The following is a 21,394-nucleotide window of genomic DNA, read 5'->3' on the forward strand; positions in this document are numbered from 1 at the left end:
ACTCTTGCGTGTGACCACTTCCAATAGTGTACACTTGAGTTCCATAATCTTTCTGGATCTCTGTTGCCTGTGTGTGTTGTGAGAGGTACCAGGAAGGTTATATGAAAAGCACCTAGCATAGTTCTTGGTACGTAAGAGGGTCACAATAAATAAAGCTCTCATTACTGGGCTACTGGTGGAAAACCTGGCTTCTAGTCCTGACTTTGAGACCGTGGGCAAGTCACTTAAGCTCTCTGGTGCTCAGCTGAACAAATATTTCTTCAACTTTCAGTTACAGCTTGGGAGCTAGACTTCTTGGTTCTGGCATTTACTAGCTGCTTCAACGTAAGCCAAGTTATTTAACTTGTTTTTGCCTCAGGTTCTTCAACTATAAAATGGGAATCATAGAGCTGTTGCGGGACTGAACGTGCATTCCTGGTCCAGAGAAAGAACTCATAATGTGCTCCTGATTATTATTACAGATAAAGAAATGGAGTGGAGAGCAGAATGGTCAGGTTACAGAACTAGTTGGAAGTCAACCAAGGGTTGACTTCAGAGCTTGTGCTTTCAGCCTTAAACTATACTGCTTCTCTACCTTTTTTGTAAACCTGTTGTTAATCCTATTATTTTACCACTCAAAGTCTCTCCATAAAACCCACATGTGAAATGTCTTGCAATTCAGTGGTAGGAAAAGCTTTGTCTCCCAAAGAAACTAGTATGCTTCCTCTTTTTGAAAATAAGAATTATGTAACTTATCATGTGTTCTTTTTTGTCTTGGCTGCCAGGAAGCTCAGAGTCAAACTGTCTGCTCCATCATTGCCATCGAGTTGTTTCCTTCTTCCTATATCTTTGTTCCTTATTTCTTCTTCTAACTCCCTTTTACTAACATTTTCATTTGTGTCCCTTGTTGAAAGAGACCTCATAGGTATTTGAAAAGTGGTGGGTGGAGATGAAAGAAGCAAATACAAATCAGAAATTCACATGAAAAATTTGTTTTGTACCTTACCTGTTTCACTTGCTAAAAGAAAAATGGTCAAGGGGAAATTCAAATGAAATAATATAAGAGCTATTTTAAAGGAGAAAAAAAGAAAACCAACAGAAAGACAGAACGACTGACAGTAACGGAGGCCAAGTCAAACGAAAACTGCAATAAATATGTCTGAGGCTAGAAGTGTTTGTGCTTTCCCTGGCTGGAACCTATCATTTCTTAATTACATCCTGTGTGTGCTTCGCAAGACATGCACTGCTGTCAAGAGGAAGAACAGCCCCAGACAGGGGAGGGGCCGCAGCCCACCCCTCGGTCCTCACGTACCTGCACAGAAGCGAAATCCCCCGAGGCACAGGCCCCCAGAATAGCAGCACCCACGAGAACAGACTCCACCTCTTGCGACAGGACCACAGGCATGCCTGCGCAGGACAAGGCCACACCTTGGTTAGGGAGTAGTCGGGCCAGGGGCCACGTGGGGAGCTGGCCAGCAGCTCCAGCAGCACAAACACCTGATGTAAAGGCAGCGGCAGTGCTCCCTCCCCTCCCCCTTGCAGTTCCCTGTTCTTTGGGATTACCTGGTTCTAAAGGACTTCCCTGCCTCTGCCTGCTGCTGCAGTAGCCAAGGGTCCCCTGGAAGCCAACACCATATATCTATATCTATATCTATATCTATCTATCTATCTATCAATCATCTATTTATATATCTATATGTATCTGAACTCAGGAGACCTTTCTGCCCAGGTTTTCCAAGCTTCTGCTAGCTGCTACCTGCCATTTCAAGTAGTTAAACAAACATTTACAAAGCGCTCTGCGGGGCCAGTGATATAGAGATGAATAAGACTGTCCTGCTCTTCAGGTCTCAAAGAGGAAATGGATGAGAGAGAGATAAAGCCCACACAGGGGGTTGGGTTTCCAACTGAGATGCACTAAGGAAAGGGAAGTAGTGAGAGAGGGTGTGATGAATCCTTCCTTCAGGGGCCTCAGAGTACAAGCCAAAGCCCTTACCAAGGCTGACAAGGCCCTCCAGGACCGGTGCCACTTCTTCCACCCTGACTGGCTTCTCCTCTCCTCCGGGCCACACAGCCCGGCTTCCTTGTTCTTTCTTGAATCTGCTTCAGGGCCCTTGCTTGTGCTGTTCCTTCTGTCTGGGTCACTTGCTTCCAGATGTCCCCATGGCAACTCCCTCCTGCAAGTCTGTGCAAACATCCCCCCCCACCCCACTGCGGCTTTCCTGACCATCTGAAGTTAAATGACAACTTACCCACAACATCCCTTACCCGCCTCATGATTTCCTCATTGCCTTCCAACACTGTGTTATTACTTCTCTTGTTTACTGTCTGTCTTGCCTGCTAGAACATAAGCTCCATGAGGGCAGGGACTTTTTGTCCACTGCTGAATCCCTGGAATTGAGAGCTGCGTCTAGCGCATTGTAACTGCTTACATGATGAATGAATGAATTTTCGAGATGGGGAAGGGGGTCAGAGCAGGGGAGCTCAGGATTAAACAAGCATTTGAAGGATGAGTAGGGGTCCACCAGGCAGGGAGGAACACTCCACATGACAACTCCCAGAGGCTGAAGGTTCACAGTGGACTTAAGGTGAATAGGAATAAGTTAGAATTCTTAGTATTTTATGTGTGTGTGTATATGAAAAGAAACGTACATAAAATATAAATATATTTGCTAATCAGGAGATGGCAGCAAACTCCACAGAGGTAAGCTCTGTGGCCAGACCTATGAGATCTTCCTCTACTCAAAGACATTATTTTTCCAAAGACTGAATTTCTCTTCCTATCTTTTCTAGCAAGAGTTCCCTGACACATCCTCCTCTGTGCTCCCACCATCTCCTAACTCATTGTCCTACTCCAGGGCTGGGGCAGCTGCCCCAGCCGTCCCAGACAAAGGGGGTGGAGGACAGAATTCCCACACATATCCCAGGGGACTTAGGAGTACCAGCACCACACTGCAGGGCCAGCACTGGAGACTTTGCTGACAAGTATCAGGTGGGGTGGGGTCTCTGGGAAAAGCTCAGACCTGGTTCCACTAGCCCTGTGTCCTTCAGCAAGTCACTTAAACCCTTTAGCCTCAGTTTCTCCCTGTGTAAAATGGGGATGATAACAGATTTGCTGTGAGGATCAATGAAAAAGGGCACATATGGGGCTTAACACATTTCCTGGCCTATGATAAGCCCTTGAGAGTGGTGGCCGCTGTTGTTAGGATGAATCTCAGTGAGAGGTGAAGCCCTCCTCCACGCACTTCATCTGGGTTGGAAAGTGGACCAGCAGGGAAAGGATGGGGCAGGTGCCCATCAACCATCCAGAGGATCAGGAAAGACACCAGGCCACGCGGAAGGGCTGTGTTGGCTGCATCAGGAGAGAGCACCGCAAGCTTTTGCAGAGTCTGGGGATCATGGGGACGGGGGTGTGACCATGACCATCCCACGGCCCTGGGACTTTTTAGAAGACAGCACTCCACATGCTGCTCGCCTCCTAGCCCTCCTTACCCTGTCAAAGCCTCACTGGTCTGAGCAGGGAGGAACTACTCACAGGCCCCTCTCCTCGGGAACGGGAAACCAGAGGAGCCGGGTGGATCCCCCATCAGCTCTCCAGTTGCAGCCCAAAGTGCTCTGGAGCCAAGCTGCCAGGGTTTGAATTCTGGCTTCCTCCCTGCCTTAGCTGTGTGATCCTAGGCAAGTTACTTAACCCCTCTGTGCCTGTTTCCCCAGATGCAAAATGAGGTTAAAATTCCATTGATCTCACAGAGTTGCTGTGAGGGTTAAAAGTGCTTAGAGGAGGCACTAAATTGGCATTAGCTATTATGATTCTTAATGTTTACCGCATCTCAGTTATTCCCACCCTCTTCTCACCTCGGCCCCAACACCTGTTCTGGGTCCTGGGACACTGCCGTGTGGACAAAGTCTGTAGCCCCTTTGTCCTCCGGCCACATCCTGGACTGAGCTCGTCTCCAGCCACGCGGCCCCTCTTCACGTAGCCCCTCAGTCTCAGGTGGGTTACCTGTTGCCCCAGCCCCTGCAAGTCTAGGGGTGGTCAGACTGCGAGCAGCCCCACGGTACTGCCTGGTGACCGGGGTTTCCCTCAACCCTGCCCACACCTCTGTAAATAGACCCTTTATTCCAGTGTTCTCCAGTTAATCCAATCTGAGTGTGTCATCTGTTCTCTGCCTGGATCTGACTCACACTGCCACCAGCGTCCTCTGGGTACCCCGTCCTCGCTGGACAGTGGTCAGAGCACGAGAGCACTTTTTCTGTTTGTAATGGCCCTCTTGGCAGGACATTATTGTTCTTCTTTGCATGCCCGCACCAAGCTCAGCATGTGTACTCAGAGAATGAATACATGAAGGAGCAAATGAGTGAAATAATGAATAAGGCAGGAAGAGGGAAACCCCTACTGAAACTGCCAGAATTCTACAAAACAAAATTTAGTAGGAACATTTAGTCCCAAGTCAGTGAGGGAAACCTACAATTACTTAGTACACACCAAGTATTTCTTGAAACCACAGTTAACTATATGCCCAGGGTACAGGGAGATTCTTCCTCCTCACGTAGAGGACATTTCCCAAGTTGGCAAAACCCTACTCTCCCTGCTTGCCCAGGGCAGGAGCAAACTGTTCCCCAAATGGCAAAGATTTGCTTACAAAATATTTAACTTCCTTTTTTTCTGAAACGCACCACCTTTTTGGCGTGGGGCTGCCTTCAGGGAAGAAGTGAGCTAACATTCATTGAACACCTATTTTAAGTGAAGCACAGAGATTGGTGTTCACAAACTTGTGAGTATTAATTCCTCAGCATGATCTATCTGAGGGAAATAATATTGTCTCTACCTTTCAGAAGAGGGAAATGAGGCTCAGAGAGGTAAAGCAACTTGCCCAAAGTCACAGAGCTGGTCCCCTGCGCTTTCCATTACTCCACTCTATCTCCAAAGCATCTCCCAAATTCCATTGTGTTTTTCACATGTATTCCTGAGAATCATGTACCAGGTCTATGGTTCTTTCTACAGCTTTCTTTGCAGGAAAACTAGAGCAATTACAACGTTTAAAGGCACCAAACGCTCTACCTATACACCCCCGGCTTGTGTACCCATCTTTTGCAGAAACAAATGCAAATGTGTTCTTTTCTCAGAATGCTGGGTGAAGGAGAGGAAGAAGGCAGCTTTGCCTGGAATGTGAACTATTTTATCTGACGCATTAATGAGTTTAGCAGAACCCAAAGCATTTAAAGGCAGATGCACTTTGCCATCACTTGTCAATCACCGGCTTCCCAAGGCAGAGGAGTTTCAGGCCAAAGAAAAGGCCCCTTTGTCCGGAACTGTAACTGGTCCACAGTCAGAGACAAAGGGTCCAGTTTCAATTGGAATCCAAATAACGATTAACAGCCTTTTCATTCATGAGCCTGAAGGAGAACAGTTTCCAAAGCAGAACTTTCTCTGAAGCCACTGCACCCCTGCTTCTGAGTCAGCTCAGGGGTGTGAGGCCTGGAAGAGAACTCACTTTCGTAAAGGCTGGAGCAGCGGTGCAGAGTCAGGACCTGGGTCTCACTGGCTGCCCTGCTCTGGGGGGCCCTGTTTCCCATTCCCTTGGGTGATGTGTTAGCCAAGGTTGATTTTGTCTCCCCTCCTGAATCCAGGTAGGAGGTTTTGGTGGCTATTTGGAGGCTGGAAATTAAAAAGTCACTCACAGATCAGATTTTAAGTCTGAACTGTACTTGAACAAGCTAGCTGACTTTGAGATAAAATGTAGTCATGGCTTTTCTCCTAGGAAAAATCTAAGGTAATCTGGGCTCCTTTTTACGTCTTTCTTCTTTCTGCCTCAGAATGGCCTACTGCCATAGGTTTTGGACACTTTAGGAAAGGAGGAGTCATCATCAAATGGTTACAAACTGAGCAGAAAAGTTAAGAAACCGGGGTCAGAGCATAGTGTAGGGGACGCTGGGTCTGGACACACCTGGTACAATCCTGGTCCTGCCCCTACTGGGTGTCTGACCTTGGACAGTTAATTTAACTCACCTTCCTGACCCTCAGTTTCCTTGTCTGTAAGACGGGGACACCAATTTCTACCTTTTGGTGGTGTGTGCGGATTAAATGTAAATAGGGTGATTCATATCAACACAGAGTGGGAGCGTGGTTAATGGTAGTCATTTCTATACCTATTTTTATATATTTACCCTTAGACTGTGTGCTTTTTGATACTGTTCTCTGGCTTGTGCCTCAGTCTCCCTACCTTTAAGATGGGGATCAGTAACTTATTTAGTTTGATCTCACGATGTGCAGGGGGTAAATTTTGCCCATCATGTTTGGGAAAGCTCTCACCTGCAGGGATCTGCATGGCCTGGACGGGGAAGGGAGAGTCAGGGGCAGAAACCTGGACCCACCCAGCTGTCAGAGGTAAGGAATCCAGGGGACAGGGGACAGCAAGAGATCATGATGAACAGAGGCCAGTGGAGGGTGGGCTCAGATGAGACTGGAGGTGGGGCTGTGAGCAGGGTCCAATTCTCTCCTACTTCCCTATCCTTGCCCAGCCCTGGTGCCTGGCCACCCCGGGATGGGGTGGGGAGGGGGGACATCAGTCCCCAGGAGACACAGGGAGAGAAAGGAGCAAGGGGCATGAGGGCACAGGTCTAGAGGGATGGAAGCCCAGGCCAGCCTCTGGGATAGCAGCAAGCCTCCTGCCTATGGGGCCCAGGGGTCTGCACTACAGATCCTGCTCTGCTCATATCACAGAGAGATCAGCCCATTACCCTGGATTCTCTCCATCTGTGTCACGATCCCTGACTCTGATGAGCCGAGAAGGAATCACAGGATCTTGGGGGTCTTAGGGCCCAAACCCCCATCTGCAGCCAGACACCCACAGCTTCCACCATGGCTGGGCTCTGCAATCTTTCTTCAAACAGTTTCCTTATCACTTCCTCCAGTCACCTGCTCTGCACCGTCACAGGTCCAAACCAGGGCGAGGTGGCCCACGGTGTTTCCATAATACCCTGTGCTTTTCTCACTCAGAGCTCTTGCCACACTAGATTTGACATGTCTGCTGTCTGCCTTCTTCAATAGACCCTGAGCTCCCTGGGGGCAGGGATCATGTCGTCATCTCTGTAGTTTCAATACTGCCCGCAATGGAGGGGATCAGAAGAGGTACTCAAGACTGTCGAGTAAATACTTGAATTAAGATCTAGTCCTTGCTGACCTCTCGTGTCTCATTTCTTACCATGATCCAATCGTTAGATACACATAGAAGTCACTTTCCCCACTGTGACAACCATAGCTGTCTTAAGAAAAAAAAATACATTTCAATATATTCAAAATAATTTGGCACACTACTTATATCTTCCTGTTCTCTACCCTGTCTAGATCTTGGCCATGCCCATTTGCTGCCAAGCCTACAGTGACTTTCTCTCCTTCTTCTTAGACTTACCGGTAATGTCCGCATGCATCTGCACAAAAAGCGGGTTCTTGCCGCGGCCCCCACAGAGGAAAAGGGTGCTGATCGAGTGCCCTGCTGACTCCATGGCCTCTATAATGAGGCGCGTCCCAAACTTAAAGGGAAGAACAGAAGAAAGCATCAGTACGGTAGCAAAGGTAAATGATCGGGAACATTTACTCAGTGTTTACCCAGTACCAGATGCCGCACTAGGAGCTCTAGATACACTACCTCAGAAAGTCAGGACTCAAGATTACATTGCCCGTGATCACACCATTATATTAAGTTGCAGAGCAGGAATTCCAACCTGGGCCTGCCTGACTCCAAAACCTTCTGAATCATTGCACCATTTGCTTCTATCAGTAGTTATACAATGTTGACAAAAAGAGTTGACAATGTTAACACAGTTCATATTAACACAGTTCGTTCAAATACATATTTGATGAGTGTCCATTACGGCCCAGGTCCTCTATGAGGTACGGGGAATGGAGTAATTGGCAGCTCTACTCCAATGATAACAGTTGGAGATCTCTGAGTCAGTTTTCCTTCCCTAAAGAGGAACTAAAGAAGTTTGTTCCTTGGAAATGGCACCAACAAACTCAGCAGCAGAAACGTGGAAAGAGGGCTCTAACTGCACAAAGAAGGTAGGACACAAGACTTCAGGCTGGCAAAAGAACCTTTGTTACCACCTGAAACCAGGTAGTGGTTCTAATAAGGAGGCTTCCAGTGCCAGAATCCATCCCCAGTCAGTCCTTAGTGATCTCGGATGATGCAGAAACCACATGCTCTGGTTGGTTCAGGGCTCCACCATATTTTCATTTCAGCCCTTGTGTCTTCCTTTCTTCTGAAAATGTGTTATCTATCGTCCTTGTCTTGCTCAGTTCACTAAAGTAAAAATTACTGATGCTTGACAAGAGACCACTACCATAGGGTCATCGAGGTGAATCTTAATGTACAAGTCATTACTTTTAGCTAGCGTATTCGAGTAGCTAAAAAATCATAATTTCCTAGAAAGTTTGAAAACTGGAAGTCCAAAAATCATCCTTTTTTTTTTTTTTTGAGAGAAGGATTAAAAACAAAAAAGATGAACTGTGATATGATCTTAGGAGGCAGCCACATGGCGATGATTGAGAAAGTGGCTCTGGGGAGAAATGAGGGAGAGGGTTTTTTGGTGGCAAGATAGCCTTTGAGATGTTCAGAGAGTAAGCAACTTTGGGGGATGACCAAGTCCCAGGTGTGGACATGCGAGTGAGCGGCTGAAGCGGATGGAGGAGAAGGTCAAGGGGGAGGAGGAGGTCAAGAGAGAATACGGAGGTCAAGGATCTGGGAGGCAAGAGATGGTGCCACCACCAAGAAGGCGGGGTTCGGGCTGGACAGAAGAGGATCACAGATTCGCTGAAGGTGTGACAGTGGTGCTGGGAAGATGGTGTTCAGGTGCACAGAGGAGGAGAAGACAGTTCAGCTTGAGGGCACGCGGCATCAGAGGCTTAACCAAAGTAAAGGAAGAGGGCTTAGGAAGTTATCAGGATGCTCCCCTGACCCCCGGGTGGGGGGGATGTAGAAGCTTCTTTCACAGGACTCTACAGAGAGCTGTCTCCCTGGGGCCAGAGGGTGCCTCTGGGAGAGGCAGGGCTAGAGGGTGATCTGGGGACCAGGGGGCTGTGAAATCCTGATTGCTGTGTAGTAAATGATGAGGGATGGGGGCAGTTCAGGAGCAGAACCAAGCATTTCCAGCCCATAGATCTTCAGGTTTGTTGAAGCTATTAGTGAATATGGTAAGAATATGGATTAGGTAAAACTTGGGCCTCCAAAGATCATCCACAGATGTAGTGTGTTAAAAAAAAACTTAAAACATGTTGCACCCTATAAGGCCAGATCCCGCTTACTGAGTATGGCTGATTACCCCCAGATGTTCTTTCTTAAGCTTTTGGGGGGTCACGAACCCTCTTGAGAATATGATAAACCCTACTGACCTCCCCAGAGAAAAGTCATATATAAAATAATATGATAACTAATTTCCGTAGTTCTACAAATGCCCTTATATCTACCACGGATCATTTGGTGTCTGTGGATTCCAGGTAACCCTAGTGTACTCTAGGGGCATGAATCTGCAGGAGATAAGAGCATGGCTTTTGAATTTAAAAAAAAGCTGGGATGGTATTCAGGCATTTCACCTATTTCTTGAATCAAATCCATACCTAACCTTTCCAGGACTCAATTCTCATTTTAAAAATGGGCATAATAACACCATATTTTTCATTTGATAACTCCGTGGATTGTCTGAAATGTTAACATGCAACAAAAATTTAAAATGTGGTCTTAGACTTGATGAAATACAGTAACATCTATTTTACAAGTCTGCTGCTGTAGACAGTGTATCTGAAGCTCATAGAAGTGTCCAGTACATGGAAGGCGTTTAGAAATGAGAGCTATTCTGGTTATTAGCTATATGCTAGGCACTCTGCTGTGCTCCTTAATATCACCTCTAATTTCATGGAAAACTCAAAAACTGCATATTATTATCCCCATTTAGGATTTCTATAGTTTGCCTAAAGCCATGCAATCTGCCTTAGGGGAGGGGAAGCTGCCTCCCCATAGGCATGGAAATGCCATGCAAAATCGATATTTCTGATGTTTCTAAAATCAGAGACCTGAGGCCTCATGTGATTAGCAGGCCTGAGAGGAGAGTAACACAAAGCACATTCCCTGGGAAAAGGCAAGAAGCAATCCAAACAAGAGGCACTCGCTCCAGAGGGGCTGTGACAGCCTGTCTCTCTCCCATGTGGCATTGTCAGCAGGAATTTCCCACTCGGGCTGCCCGGTTAGTTACAGGGCCTTTTCCCTTTCGGTGTCCCAGACGCCACTGTGTGAAACACTCCACCCTCTTTAAATGCCCCACCAAAGGGCTTTGTGCTAAAATGATTTTGTGCTCACCTTTCTGGAAAAAATGTTTTCACAGAGAAATTTAAATTAAAATTAGGCTATTCCACTGGGAATGTACAGAACCAAATGCAAATGGGGAGACTTCAAATGCAAATAGTACTTTTTAAGGGTCTATTCTGCAAAGAAAGCTATAGATGAACAGGCTATGAATAAACGGGGTGTTTGACAGGTCTTTCAATTAAGCTTGGTCAAGAGAGAATTTCACTTCATGGAGGGTTTTGCATAGTCCCAAGTTAACTTCATTACGATATCTCTAATTCCATCCCATTCTTACAAAATATCAACCATAGATATTACTACAGAGAAGAATTTGCTTAACTTTAACTTCACAACAAATAGGTGTAAAGGCAATATTCAGAGTCAATGAACACATTTTTTTTTTCAAGTTGAACATCATGGGAAAATATCTGTTATCAGAATGCTTCATTAAAATGCACATTAAAATGCACAAATGCACTAAAAGATCAGAACACCCAGATACTTTTGCAAAACAGACTGAACTCACAGTTCAACTGACTATACAACATAGCCTTATCGAAAAATCTGTCTTAAATTGCCTTCTCTTCATGGTATTATAAAGGTCATTAAAACAATGGACAGAATAAATATGATAGCTTTTAATATATGTACGGCCCATTACATACAAAATTGATTTTCCAAGTGTGTAGTACTTGGGAAAATGTAGTTGGCTTTCCCCCATCCCAGCCCTCCCTAGCCCGCAGCCTGCATTAGGTTTAACCTAATTTATACATTCTTGGACTTCTTACCAGTAAGGGGACCTCTGTGAGACAATCCTGGCTAAATTAATGATGTCGTCTAAGATGTGTCAAATCAAAACTGTTCTCAGGAATGCCTGAAGGCTTATTTCAATCATGTAGCTTTTACAAACCGATCAAAGAAAAATGCAGCATGGTAACATGGAAAGAGCAAAAGCCTAAGAGTAGACAGACAGAGGTTCAGATTCTGACTCTACCATACACTAGCTGTTTGACCCTGGCAAGCAGTGTTCCCTCTGTCTGTAAAATGAGGACGATCCCACCTACTTACTGGGTTACTCACGGGTGGGTGAAGTACCCTGTTTGGTGCCTGGCACAGAGAGTGGGTGTCAGTGAGAGGGACCAGTGATTGTCATCACAGGATGGTGCCCCTTGGCTCATCCTGTGTGGCCTCGTTCTTCGTGTCCCCCTCTTAGCATGGACTCAGAAGGAAGAGCCTCACGCACCTCTGCTTTTCCAGGATTATTTATTTTAATGCAAGTGGTTCATTCCACTGTGAGACTTTTCACACAGTGATATTAACATCAGAAAATAAAAGCTCCTCAATTATTGGGAGATTGGGATTGACATATATACACTAATATGTATAAAATAGATGAATAAGAACCTGCTGTATAAAAAATAAATAAAATTCAAAAATTCAAAGCAAAACAAAACAAAAACAAACAAAAAAGCTCCTCAATTCATCGTGTACCTAGTTTTATTTTAGAAAGCTGTGGGTTCAAATCCCAGCTCTGCCACTTACTAGCTGTATGAAACCCATCAAGTTAGTTAACCTCATTGAGGCTTAGATCCTAATCTTCGGAAGGGGGATTATGATACCTCCCTCATAAGGTAAAGTCAGATAACGTATGTAAAATATTTGGCGTAGTTCCTGGCACATAATACCCCCAAACTATATTATTTATCGATATTATTATTATCTTTACTGTAAAGCAGGATCACTAAATAACTGTTTTTATTACTGATGCGTATTTTTGTTCTCCATTTTCATTTTTTCATGGTAGTTAACTCCCGCCATTTTGATAGATGTCAGAATTGTCTTTTTTTGATCAAGTTACCATAAATAAAGCAGGCTGACTGATATTACTGAACTGGACAGGCTATTAAATCAATAAGATAGTTGTTTCAGGAAGATACAGTCAAATTGGTCTATAAACTAAAAAGGACTGTTTAATCTAATTGAGTTGGCCAGTTCTGCTCTCTTATTGTGTGTATGTGGTACCTGGATAAATCTAAACATAAGAAAAGCAATTTTGTTGATGACATGGATATACAGAAAAAATGCAAGTAATTCTATTATTTGAAGCAATGAGGATATGAAAGTGGTATGTGGAGAAACAGATTGAATAGCATATAAATATGTCCATATAGCATGAATAAACAAAAGTACTTTGTTTAAATAGGTATATTTCTGAAAAATAAATTTTGACTCTCAATTCAGTGAACTGATTTTTTCCTTTCTGTTGGTCCCCAATTCAATTTCCAGATCAGCTAAGCCTTACTGGATTAACTGTTATTTTGGGGTTCCTACCAGCCCTGAGATCCTGAAAGCCATGACCCACTCCCTTCAAATGCAATTTCTAACATGCACACACGTGCAAACTTTCGTGTGTGATTTCAGGGTTTAGAACCCTTCTGTAGCTCACTCATGGATCACCTCTAGACAATAAGAGTCCTTAGACAATGATGTTTGGGCTTCTAGGAGTTTGTTTTCATTTTTGATTGATCTTCAGTTTAGGAGCTTCTAACACTTTAAATTCCCCCCTTTCTCCTTCCCTAACCATCCAAACCTTTCATTTAAGCAGCTAATTATAAAAATAAACATTTTCATGCTCCAAGGAAGCTTACTATTTAAAGGAACCCCAGACTGGATCCTTTTGCAAAGTGAACAATATCATGTGTTTTATAAATCTGGACAATCTTAACGCCAGCTCTTCTTAATGCAAGCATACATGGCATCTACTTGCTTGCTTCTATTTAATGAACTTAGAAGACAAATTAGATAGATGGTAAGCATGATGTTCAAAGACTTTAACTCCTTTTAGCTTTCAGCTACGTGAGGCTACTAGTAAAGCAGGTAAAGACCTTTAGAATTTCCTTCTGCACAGACAAGCATCTATTTTTGGCAAGCTCCCTAGAATCTTTGACACAAAAACATATGATGTATCTTGGGGAGTATATGGTCTAAAGTTTGTTAATAGATCTAAGTCTCTTTAAAAATGGCATTAAATTGTCTTACGGCAATGGCTTGAACTGTGGCCAGGTAGAGAATGGCAAGATCATCGAGGTCCTGAGATAGTTTCAATCCGGTGACCTGTAGGGATGAAGAAAAGAAAAGAAGGAGATGGCGCCATGGTTAGAGATAGTTCCCATGAAACACGTTCAGATGTGTTTTCTTGCCGAAACAAGTTCATATGCAAATCCCCTTTTTGTAAGCTGAACGTGAAGTGACTACTAAATTGTTTAATCTCCAGACCTGGGAAAAAGTATCCCTTCTTCCCCCACAGAAAATGCCTTGCCTTGGATTAAAGAAAAACAAAACAAATACTATAAGGAGATTTTTTTTTTTTTTAGGAGATTGTGTTTGATATTTCTTAGCATGGAATTAAATATCTTTCTTTTTTAAAAACATTATTCTTTTATTACAAACACCTATTTTCTTTGGCTTACAGAGATGAACACGTAGCAGTGGCATTCTAGTAAAAGGTGATCTTATTCCGAATTCTGCTACTGTCAGAATTCAGTGGACCAGCATCCAGGGGGTATTCAGAGTAAAATAACATGTCTACTATAAATGTGATACCTACTAGGGGATAATTTAGAATCTGTGGTTTACCAGGGAATCCCATTAGAGTCAATCGGAACCACATGCTTATATGGAGTATGTCAATTTCTGAGAGATTCCAGAACTGAACAGGATGTTGGATTTGGGTAGTTTCAAGACTTGTTCACAGTCTCACTTTCATGTCTCCCATTCACGAAGGTGTCCTCTTGGGACATTTCTAGAGGGTGAAGACTGCTGGTTTCTTCAAGCCTAGTCTGAAGTTGGTGGGCATCAACGCCAGAGTTCACTTTAGATTTTCATTACAAAATTAATTCACGTAACATACTTTTTCTCAGGCCCTACAGTGTATATGGTCCTGAGTTCAATGAGGAGGTGACATGCAGCCTGTACTAAAATAGGAGAGCCTAGTGGTCTACCAAAGTCCCTGTCCTTCATTGCTCCAGCCCCATTTATTATTCTCTCCAGATTCCACCCCCAGCGGGGATTAAGGGGCCAGCCTTGGCCTGTTACAGGGCACAGATACCACTCCACTACCCAAACCAGAAACCTGGGAACACTTTCCCCTGACTTTTCTCTCCCTTCCAGGATTTAATCAGTCTCCAAGTCTTATACATTTGAGCTCCAGAATCTCTTTTGAAGCCACCCCCTCTCTTTGTCCGCACTGTCACTCATCTCTTTAATTCAGGCCTCCATCGCATCCTTCCTGATTGCTGAAATAGCTCCTGATCAAATCTTCCTGTTTCTAATGGCGCTAGGCTCCTCTCTACAAGGGAGCTAGTGCTTATTCTCAAATGCAAATTGATCATGTGAAAAGTTCTCCCCCCGTTGCCCTCATTCTGAAGCAGAAGCACCTTCCCTGTGTTCTCTGAGTGATTCTGCCCGGGGTCAGCCCTGCTTTCTTCGCCAGTGTCTAGTCTTTCCCGTCCTCACTTAGCATCGTGTGTTCCAGCTGTTCTGATTACTCATCTAAGTTGGCTGAAGCGGGTATTCCTAAATTCAGTAGTGCTACCTGCTGATAGGTTTTTTTTTTTGGCAGATCATGGGGCCAGTCAGTGAGAACAACGGCTTTGATTTGAACACAGAGGAGCATGAGAGGTTTGAATGAGAAATCAGAAAGGAGCTCTAAAGATGCATGTTCCCCAGCCAATAACTCTGTGAAGGAACATCTCTCAGAAAGGTCCCTAGAGACCTAAATGTACAATAAGAATGTTAGAACTAGGAGAACACGAGCAACACAGATATCATAGAAGTTCAATTCACAGAGGAGAAAATAATTTGCTTAAGAGAGAATCCAGAGGTTCATGGAAGCCAGAACCTAGGTGTTCCAACAGACTGTGTTACTCACCACAGTATCTCCCATGCTTGCCACTGTGCCTGGCACATAGTGGCGCTAAGTTAATATTTGTTGAATGTGTAAGTGACACTTCAATGCTCCTTTTCCCTTCTGCACACCATTCTCTCTCCTAACATCCTATCCTTCTCTGTCATATTATACAATTATGAGAGGACAGTATTTACTACCTCAGCCCCTCATATATTCACAGAGGTGGAGGGGTATATTTCCTCCATGCCCCAAGGGAGAAAAACACTGGACCATCACTTCTAGTTGCTTACTGCATGCTCTTCCCCCTCCCCCAAACTCCACACTTACCCTTCCTCATCAGAGGAGTGGCTTGTACGAGAATGGAGTAAAAGTAGTCACCCTACTTATATGTAGCATATATGGAGTCTTATATGTAGCTTATATGGAGTCTTTGTGTGAATTAGAAAAAGGTGCTCCCTCCAGGTGGACTAAATGCAAAAGGCATCCCATCTGGAAGAGTGAATTTTAAAAAGGAGCAGAGTGGACAGGATTTCAGCCCTGCCCTAAGCCCCCCTCAGCTGAACTCCCCGTGGCAGCAACTAGCCCCACGGTGTGCACTGGTCCTGAGTAAAGATCACTAGTCATAAATGGTCTCTCTTTAACTCGTCTCCAAAACTCGCTTGGCCTCAACAGCATCTCTGTTGGTGGTCTGTTGGGAAAGTTGATTGGGCCACAGTTTAGAGCTCTCCTCCAGAGCCAGCCCAGAAGGTAGGCTGCCTCTGGCCTCCTCTCGCTGGTCATCAGTGAGATGCGAATCAAGCCGTGACCCTCCACGTGGTTGGGTGTGTGTCTGTTTGGCAGACACACGTCCATCCACAGGAGGGTCCCGAGTGCCAAAGGCGGATAAACTGTGATGGGGGTAGGGGAGGAATTTGACTTTTTATATAAGATGCATTCTCCTATTAATTTATTAGGAACCCCAGGGCTCTGTATTGACAATAACTGGCTCTGATAGTCTTCTCAATTAGTAAGAACCCATAAGAGAGGAGGGGTAAAATATCACTAGATTTTGCTTCCTTAATCCCAGCAAATATGCATGAGAACTTCCCCAAAGTATTGATATTCAAGCAAAAAGATGTCATGGGCCCTTCTCTAAATTTCTAGTGCCTTCAGAGCTTCAAAGTCATAGGAAGAAAAGAGAAGATAGCTTCTTTTCTTCAGAAATTGAGAATGAGATAATCAGTGTAAATGAGCACTAAATTTAACTCTTGAGCTTGCTTACTAGTAGCTATGGCAAAAAAGGGACATATAATGGATGACATAGCCTTTCTTTTATGACAAATGAAACATACCTATGCTTCAAGAGAGACAAAATTATTCCTGAGAAGAATTTCTAGATGGAATTTATTACATGGACTACCATATGGAAGGTATTCAGTATCAAAAGAGAATAAATAAGCAAACATGGCTCTCCCATAGCTATTTCCAACATTCCCTCACCACTAACACCAGAGCCAGGGGGTTGAAATGTGACTCAGTGAAAGACACCTCTCTAAACTGTGAAATTACTATGGTCCAGGATCCCTATTTCCTTGACATCTTACCTGATTTGCAAATGGAGACACTAGAAGGGCAGATGATCATTTGATTCTCTCTCAAGTATCAGGAATCCCAGCCCCACCTTGACAAAAATCAAATGGCATTCAGCCCAAGATGGAACTTTCTAAGGAGTGCCGGCCATGTGGACCACTCAGGAGGCTACAGAGGACCCTCAGGGAGCTGTCATGGTGTATGAAGGTGGGAGTGCCCTGAGAATGTCAGGGATGTCCTGGGAGAGGTGCAGCTTTGTAACCAGCGAGAAAGCTGGGATGGGCCAGAGAAGCCTATACCCTTGGCTGAAGGCTGAATGGCTCTATCAGTAAGAAAAAGTGGGAAGGAAGCATAAGTGGAAGGAATTTGTTTATAGATGTGCGCGTGTCTCTTTCGAATGCTTGGCCGAGAGAGTGAAATGTGTGGGGAAGTCCCACGGAGAGCTGCAATGGTAAGCACAGTTTATTTATTTTGGTTATTGTGAAAAGAGGACTGTAATAGAAAACACTCATAGTTAATATTTAGAGGTGTGTGAAAGTGGCATATGGTGGCCAAAGAGATACGAACTGCAATGGATAATTTCAACCTCCTAGATAATGATTATAAAATGTTTATGTAAATACTATTGGGATTTCTGAGCTCAGAAGAGAAGTGTAGGTGAATAGAAAGATGATGTGCTCTGGAGTAAGACACCTGGCTTTACATCTCAACATTCCCTCTAATTGCTTGCAGGACAGTGTGAGTTTTGTAACCACTCTGAGGCTCATTTTTTTTTTTTATCTGTAAAATAGGAATAATAATACTTCAAGGTGCTTAATGATTAAATGAGTTATCGTTTGCACAGCGTCTTACTTTTTCAGCAAGCTGTACCAAATCGACAAGAGCTAGACACTTGTAGTGCTTAATAAATGTTCATTCTCTTTCCTTTTCTCTTAATAATGTTCACTGCCTTTCTCTTGAATTGCAATGAGGGGCTCAATCCCATTCATTAATTGGGATACAGCAATAAAGGATCTCCTGCAACATGCTGTGGGTACTGTCAGGGTATTAGCGATGGGGACTGAAGACCAGTGGTTGTACAGGGTGGGGAACGTAGGGTAGAAAGTGTGCTGGCCGTCAGCATCAGGATCGTATGAGAAAGGTCTGCACGTCTAGGAGTGTGGAGAAGCAGCGTGCCCCTGATGGGCACCCAGGAGTAGGACAGTGGGAGACTCAATTGCAAGGACTCCTTGGAGAAGCCTTAGTCCTTATCAACCTACACACTTCCATTTACTCTGTGAACAGGAAAGACGGATGATCTTCATCCTGGACTTCAGCTTAAATCCTGCTACCACTTGGCAGCTGTGCGAATTTAGGCACATCTCTTAACTCTTTCCCGGGATCTGAGTTGAAGGCAGATTTCCTGTGATCCAACTCCTAATTTACTGAACTTTTGGTGTGGGCCCAGAATTTTGCATTTTTAACAAGGTCCTAATGCACAATAAATTGTAGAAATGATTGCCCTAAACCTTGGTATTGTGAATTATAGGTCCATATGCCCTGGAGTAGTTGAGATTATAAACAAATATATCAGTAATTTAGTTAGCTACGTTTTTCCCTTCTTAGTTGTTAAGAGAATTTAAGTAGTTATATATGTTGCTAAGAAAAAAAAAAAGGCTTAGAAATAGATCTCAAGGGGTTTCTAAAGATTACAAAAGACAAGAAAACAGGATTCCCTGTCCTGAGATTTTCTAGGTCATCAGAGCTTGAGGGGGTATCCAAGGCTCAAGGGAATTGACTGAAAGTTTTTCAGAACACAAAGGGGCAAAAAAATGCTGTTTGTTTAGTCAATAATGCAGGAGGCGCTGATGACCGGATAGCAAGGAAATGAGGAGGATCAGAGAAAGATTTCCGGAAAACCTCTGGATAGAGGCCAGGGACTGGAGAACAGGTCTGAGATAGTCAGCAGCCTGGAAGAGAAAGGGGGACAAATTTCCCTGAAAATATTTATAGGTATCAGTATCAGGAATGGACACTGACGCTTGGCATTGCCGAAAACTCACCCAGAAATGGGAAATGCACATAAATGTGTTAACACAATGTCGTAGGCAGAATTCTAAAGATGCTTCCCCCTCCCCCAAGGTTCCCATCCCCTGATTGCTCAATCAAACACTAATCTGGGCACTGCTGTAAAGGGACTTTGCAGGTGGAACTAGTTACTAGCCAGTTGACCTTAAAATAGGGAGATTATCCTGGATTATCCAGTCGGGCACAATGTAATCACATAAGCTCTTAAAAGCAGAAGAGGAAGACAAAAGAGTCAGCCAAGAGATACAGTAGAAGAATAAAGCAGGAGAGATGAGGTAGAAGTGGAAATCAGAGAGATTCAATGCATGGGAAGGACCTGATCCACCACTGCTGGCTTTGACGATGGAGGAAGGGGGCAGTGAGCCAAGGCATGTGGGTGGCCTCTCGAAGCTGAGGATCCCCGGCTGACAGTCTGCCAGGAAACAGGCACCTCTGTCCTACAACTGCACGGAGCTGAATTTGGCCAACAGCTTGAGGAAGTTTGATAGCAGATTATTCCCAGAGCCTCCAGATAAAAGCCCTTGGTTCTGGTCTTGTGAAAACAGGAGCAGAGAAACCAGTTGAGCCAGCTTGGGCTTCTGACTTACAGAACTGTGAGATAATAAATTTAAGCCTCTAAGTTTGTGGTATTTTATTATAGCAGCAACAGACAATAATACACATACAACGACTGGATGATGGACTGACATTCTTCCTCACAACTTTATTCTATTGGTGAACTCTACACCATGTGACACTAGTCCATTTGCTGTTTCCCAGATGTACCAGGCACCTCACACTTCGGTCTGCCTTGCTTCTGATGCTCTAAATCTAAGTCATTTTAACACACGTTTGCACCAGTGTAACCAAGGCTGTTTTGGTCAACCGTCCTGGTCCACACTTGCTGTCCTCTAACCCTGTCTTGGACTTACACACCAACTTGGATCCCATCCTTGGTTCTCTGGCCTTAATTCTTTCTCATTATTTATCTCCTGGGGTCTTCCTGGCAGACTTCCACCTGATTCACTCCTCAATCTTTTTTTAAAAGAGTTGTTTTGATGTGGACCATTTTTTAAAAGTCTTTATTGAATTTGTTACAATATTGCTTCTTTTTTTTTTTTTTTTTTGGTTTTTTTGGCCACGAGGCATGTGGGACCTTAGCTCCCTGACCGGGGATCGAACCCACACCCCCTGCACTGGAAGGTGAAGTCTTAACCACTGGACCGCCATGGAGGTCCCACTCCTCAGTCTTTTATCATTATACACTACCTTGGGAAGGGCCCCTGTCCACAGTCCACACCACCCCTCTCACCCCCAGTTTTATTTGTTGTTTGGTTTATACAGCAAAGATAAAAAGCACTAAAAAAGAAAAGTCTGATTCTGTAATGCAAAATCATTTTTTTAAAAATCACTAAAATGAGGGAGAAATATTTCAGACATACTGAAAACAGAGCAGAAGGAATGCCAAAAATATAAAGATCTAGTTTTTCATATTTGAATTTTTTTCCTCTCAGAGAATGTCAGTGACCTCGGTTTGAACTGACTGGGTTCTACTACCACTTCTGGTCTTTTCTCCCCTGAGTAAATTACTTAGACTCTCTGACCCTCAGATTCTCCATTCCTTTTAACGCAGTAACTACACTGTCTTGCAGGGTTGTAAGGGAAGTTGGTGATGATGCTTGGAAAGCATCTACCATGGTGTTTGGTACATCACGTTCCCTGAAAAAACAGCACGTATTACAAATCACAATACCAGTTGGTAAATTAGTTGCTTCAATAAAAAAATACACTATCCAAAACCAGTTAAGTGATACTGAGGATATTAAGCTTCATTATAGGATTCAATTTTTCATAGGGAAAAACAATATGTAAAAAACGGTACATAAAAACAGCATTATATCATAACAAAAACACCAACAAACTCATATCAAAGAGTCCATGTGTTTCCAAGGCTTAAAATATATCACTCAAAGGCTGCTTAATTGGCCCATGAGCTTCCAGCTCCATCATCCATCTCCCCATCGGAGGAAGCCACAGGGATACAGCCCCTGACTTCTCCTGAGCTCTTGCAAATACTCATCCGAGTCGCTGACTCCACCGCATCTGACTCTGTTTAGTGATGCCTGTCTCTAGCTGGGAGTCACTCTGGGAACTGGCTAAGATCTCTTAACGCTTCTTTCCTGACTCTCTCCCAGTTTTCCACATGCATGTTGCTTTGTGCTTGCTTTGAAGAACGCTTGGAACAGCACTCAACCTCTCTAGCAGTTTGAGCAGCATATGGACTTATGTTAGAAATCACAGCTCTTCAAAGAACCAGAAAATAACTTTCCGTTCTGGGTAGTGTTGTACTTGCAAAGTGAAGCAGGAAAAACACATTTCAACCAATTGGTGAATATGGTGTGTTCTCACGGCCTGATATATCTCTGAGGTAATTTATTTCTTTGAGTGGGCATTTCAGGAGAAGAACTTTTCAAAAAACACCACCATAACAAAGAGGTCATATTAATTGGAGAATAAAAACTGGTCATGTACACAAGGAGGCAAGGACTCTTTC

At 44.0% G+C, this 21,394-nt stretch overlaps 1 protein-coding gene across 8 annotated transcripts in view; it reads right to left on the reverse strand.

Moving 5' to 3' along the window:
• Positions 1-21,394, reverse strand: part of FGGY (FGGY carbohydrate kinase domain containing) — a 416,066-nt gene that overhangs the window by 79,704 nt on the left and 314,968 nt on the right. For 7 of the 8 annotated variants that reach the window (XM_082418641.1, XM_082418642.1, XM_082418643.1 and 4 more), the window contains 3 exons: positions 13,356-13,430; positions 7,389-7,509; positions 1,292-1,386 (listed from right to left, as the gene is read on the reverse strand). In XM_082418641.1, coding sequence (XP_082274767.1) covers positions 1,292-1,386; positions 7,389-7,509; positions 13,356-13,430 — 291 coding nt within the window. The remainder of the gene's footprint in view (positions 1-1,291; positions 1,387-7,388; positions 7,510-13,355; positions 13,431-21,394) is intronic. The other variant, XM_082418647.1, reaches the window with a different exon arrangement.

Source organism: Balaenoptera physalus, assembly GCF_965194825.1.
Source record: "Balaenoptera physalus genome assembly, chromosome: 1".
In the NCBI taxonomy this organism is placed as follows: Eukaryota; Metazoa; Chordata; class Mammalia; order Artiodactyla; family Balaenopteridae; genus Balaenoptera; species Balaenoptera physalus.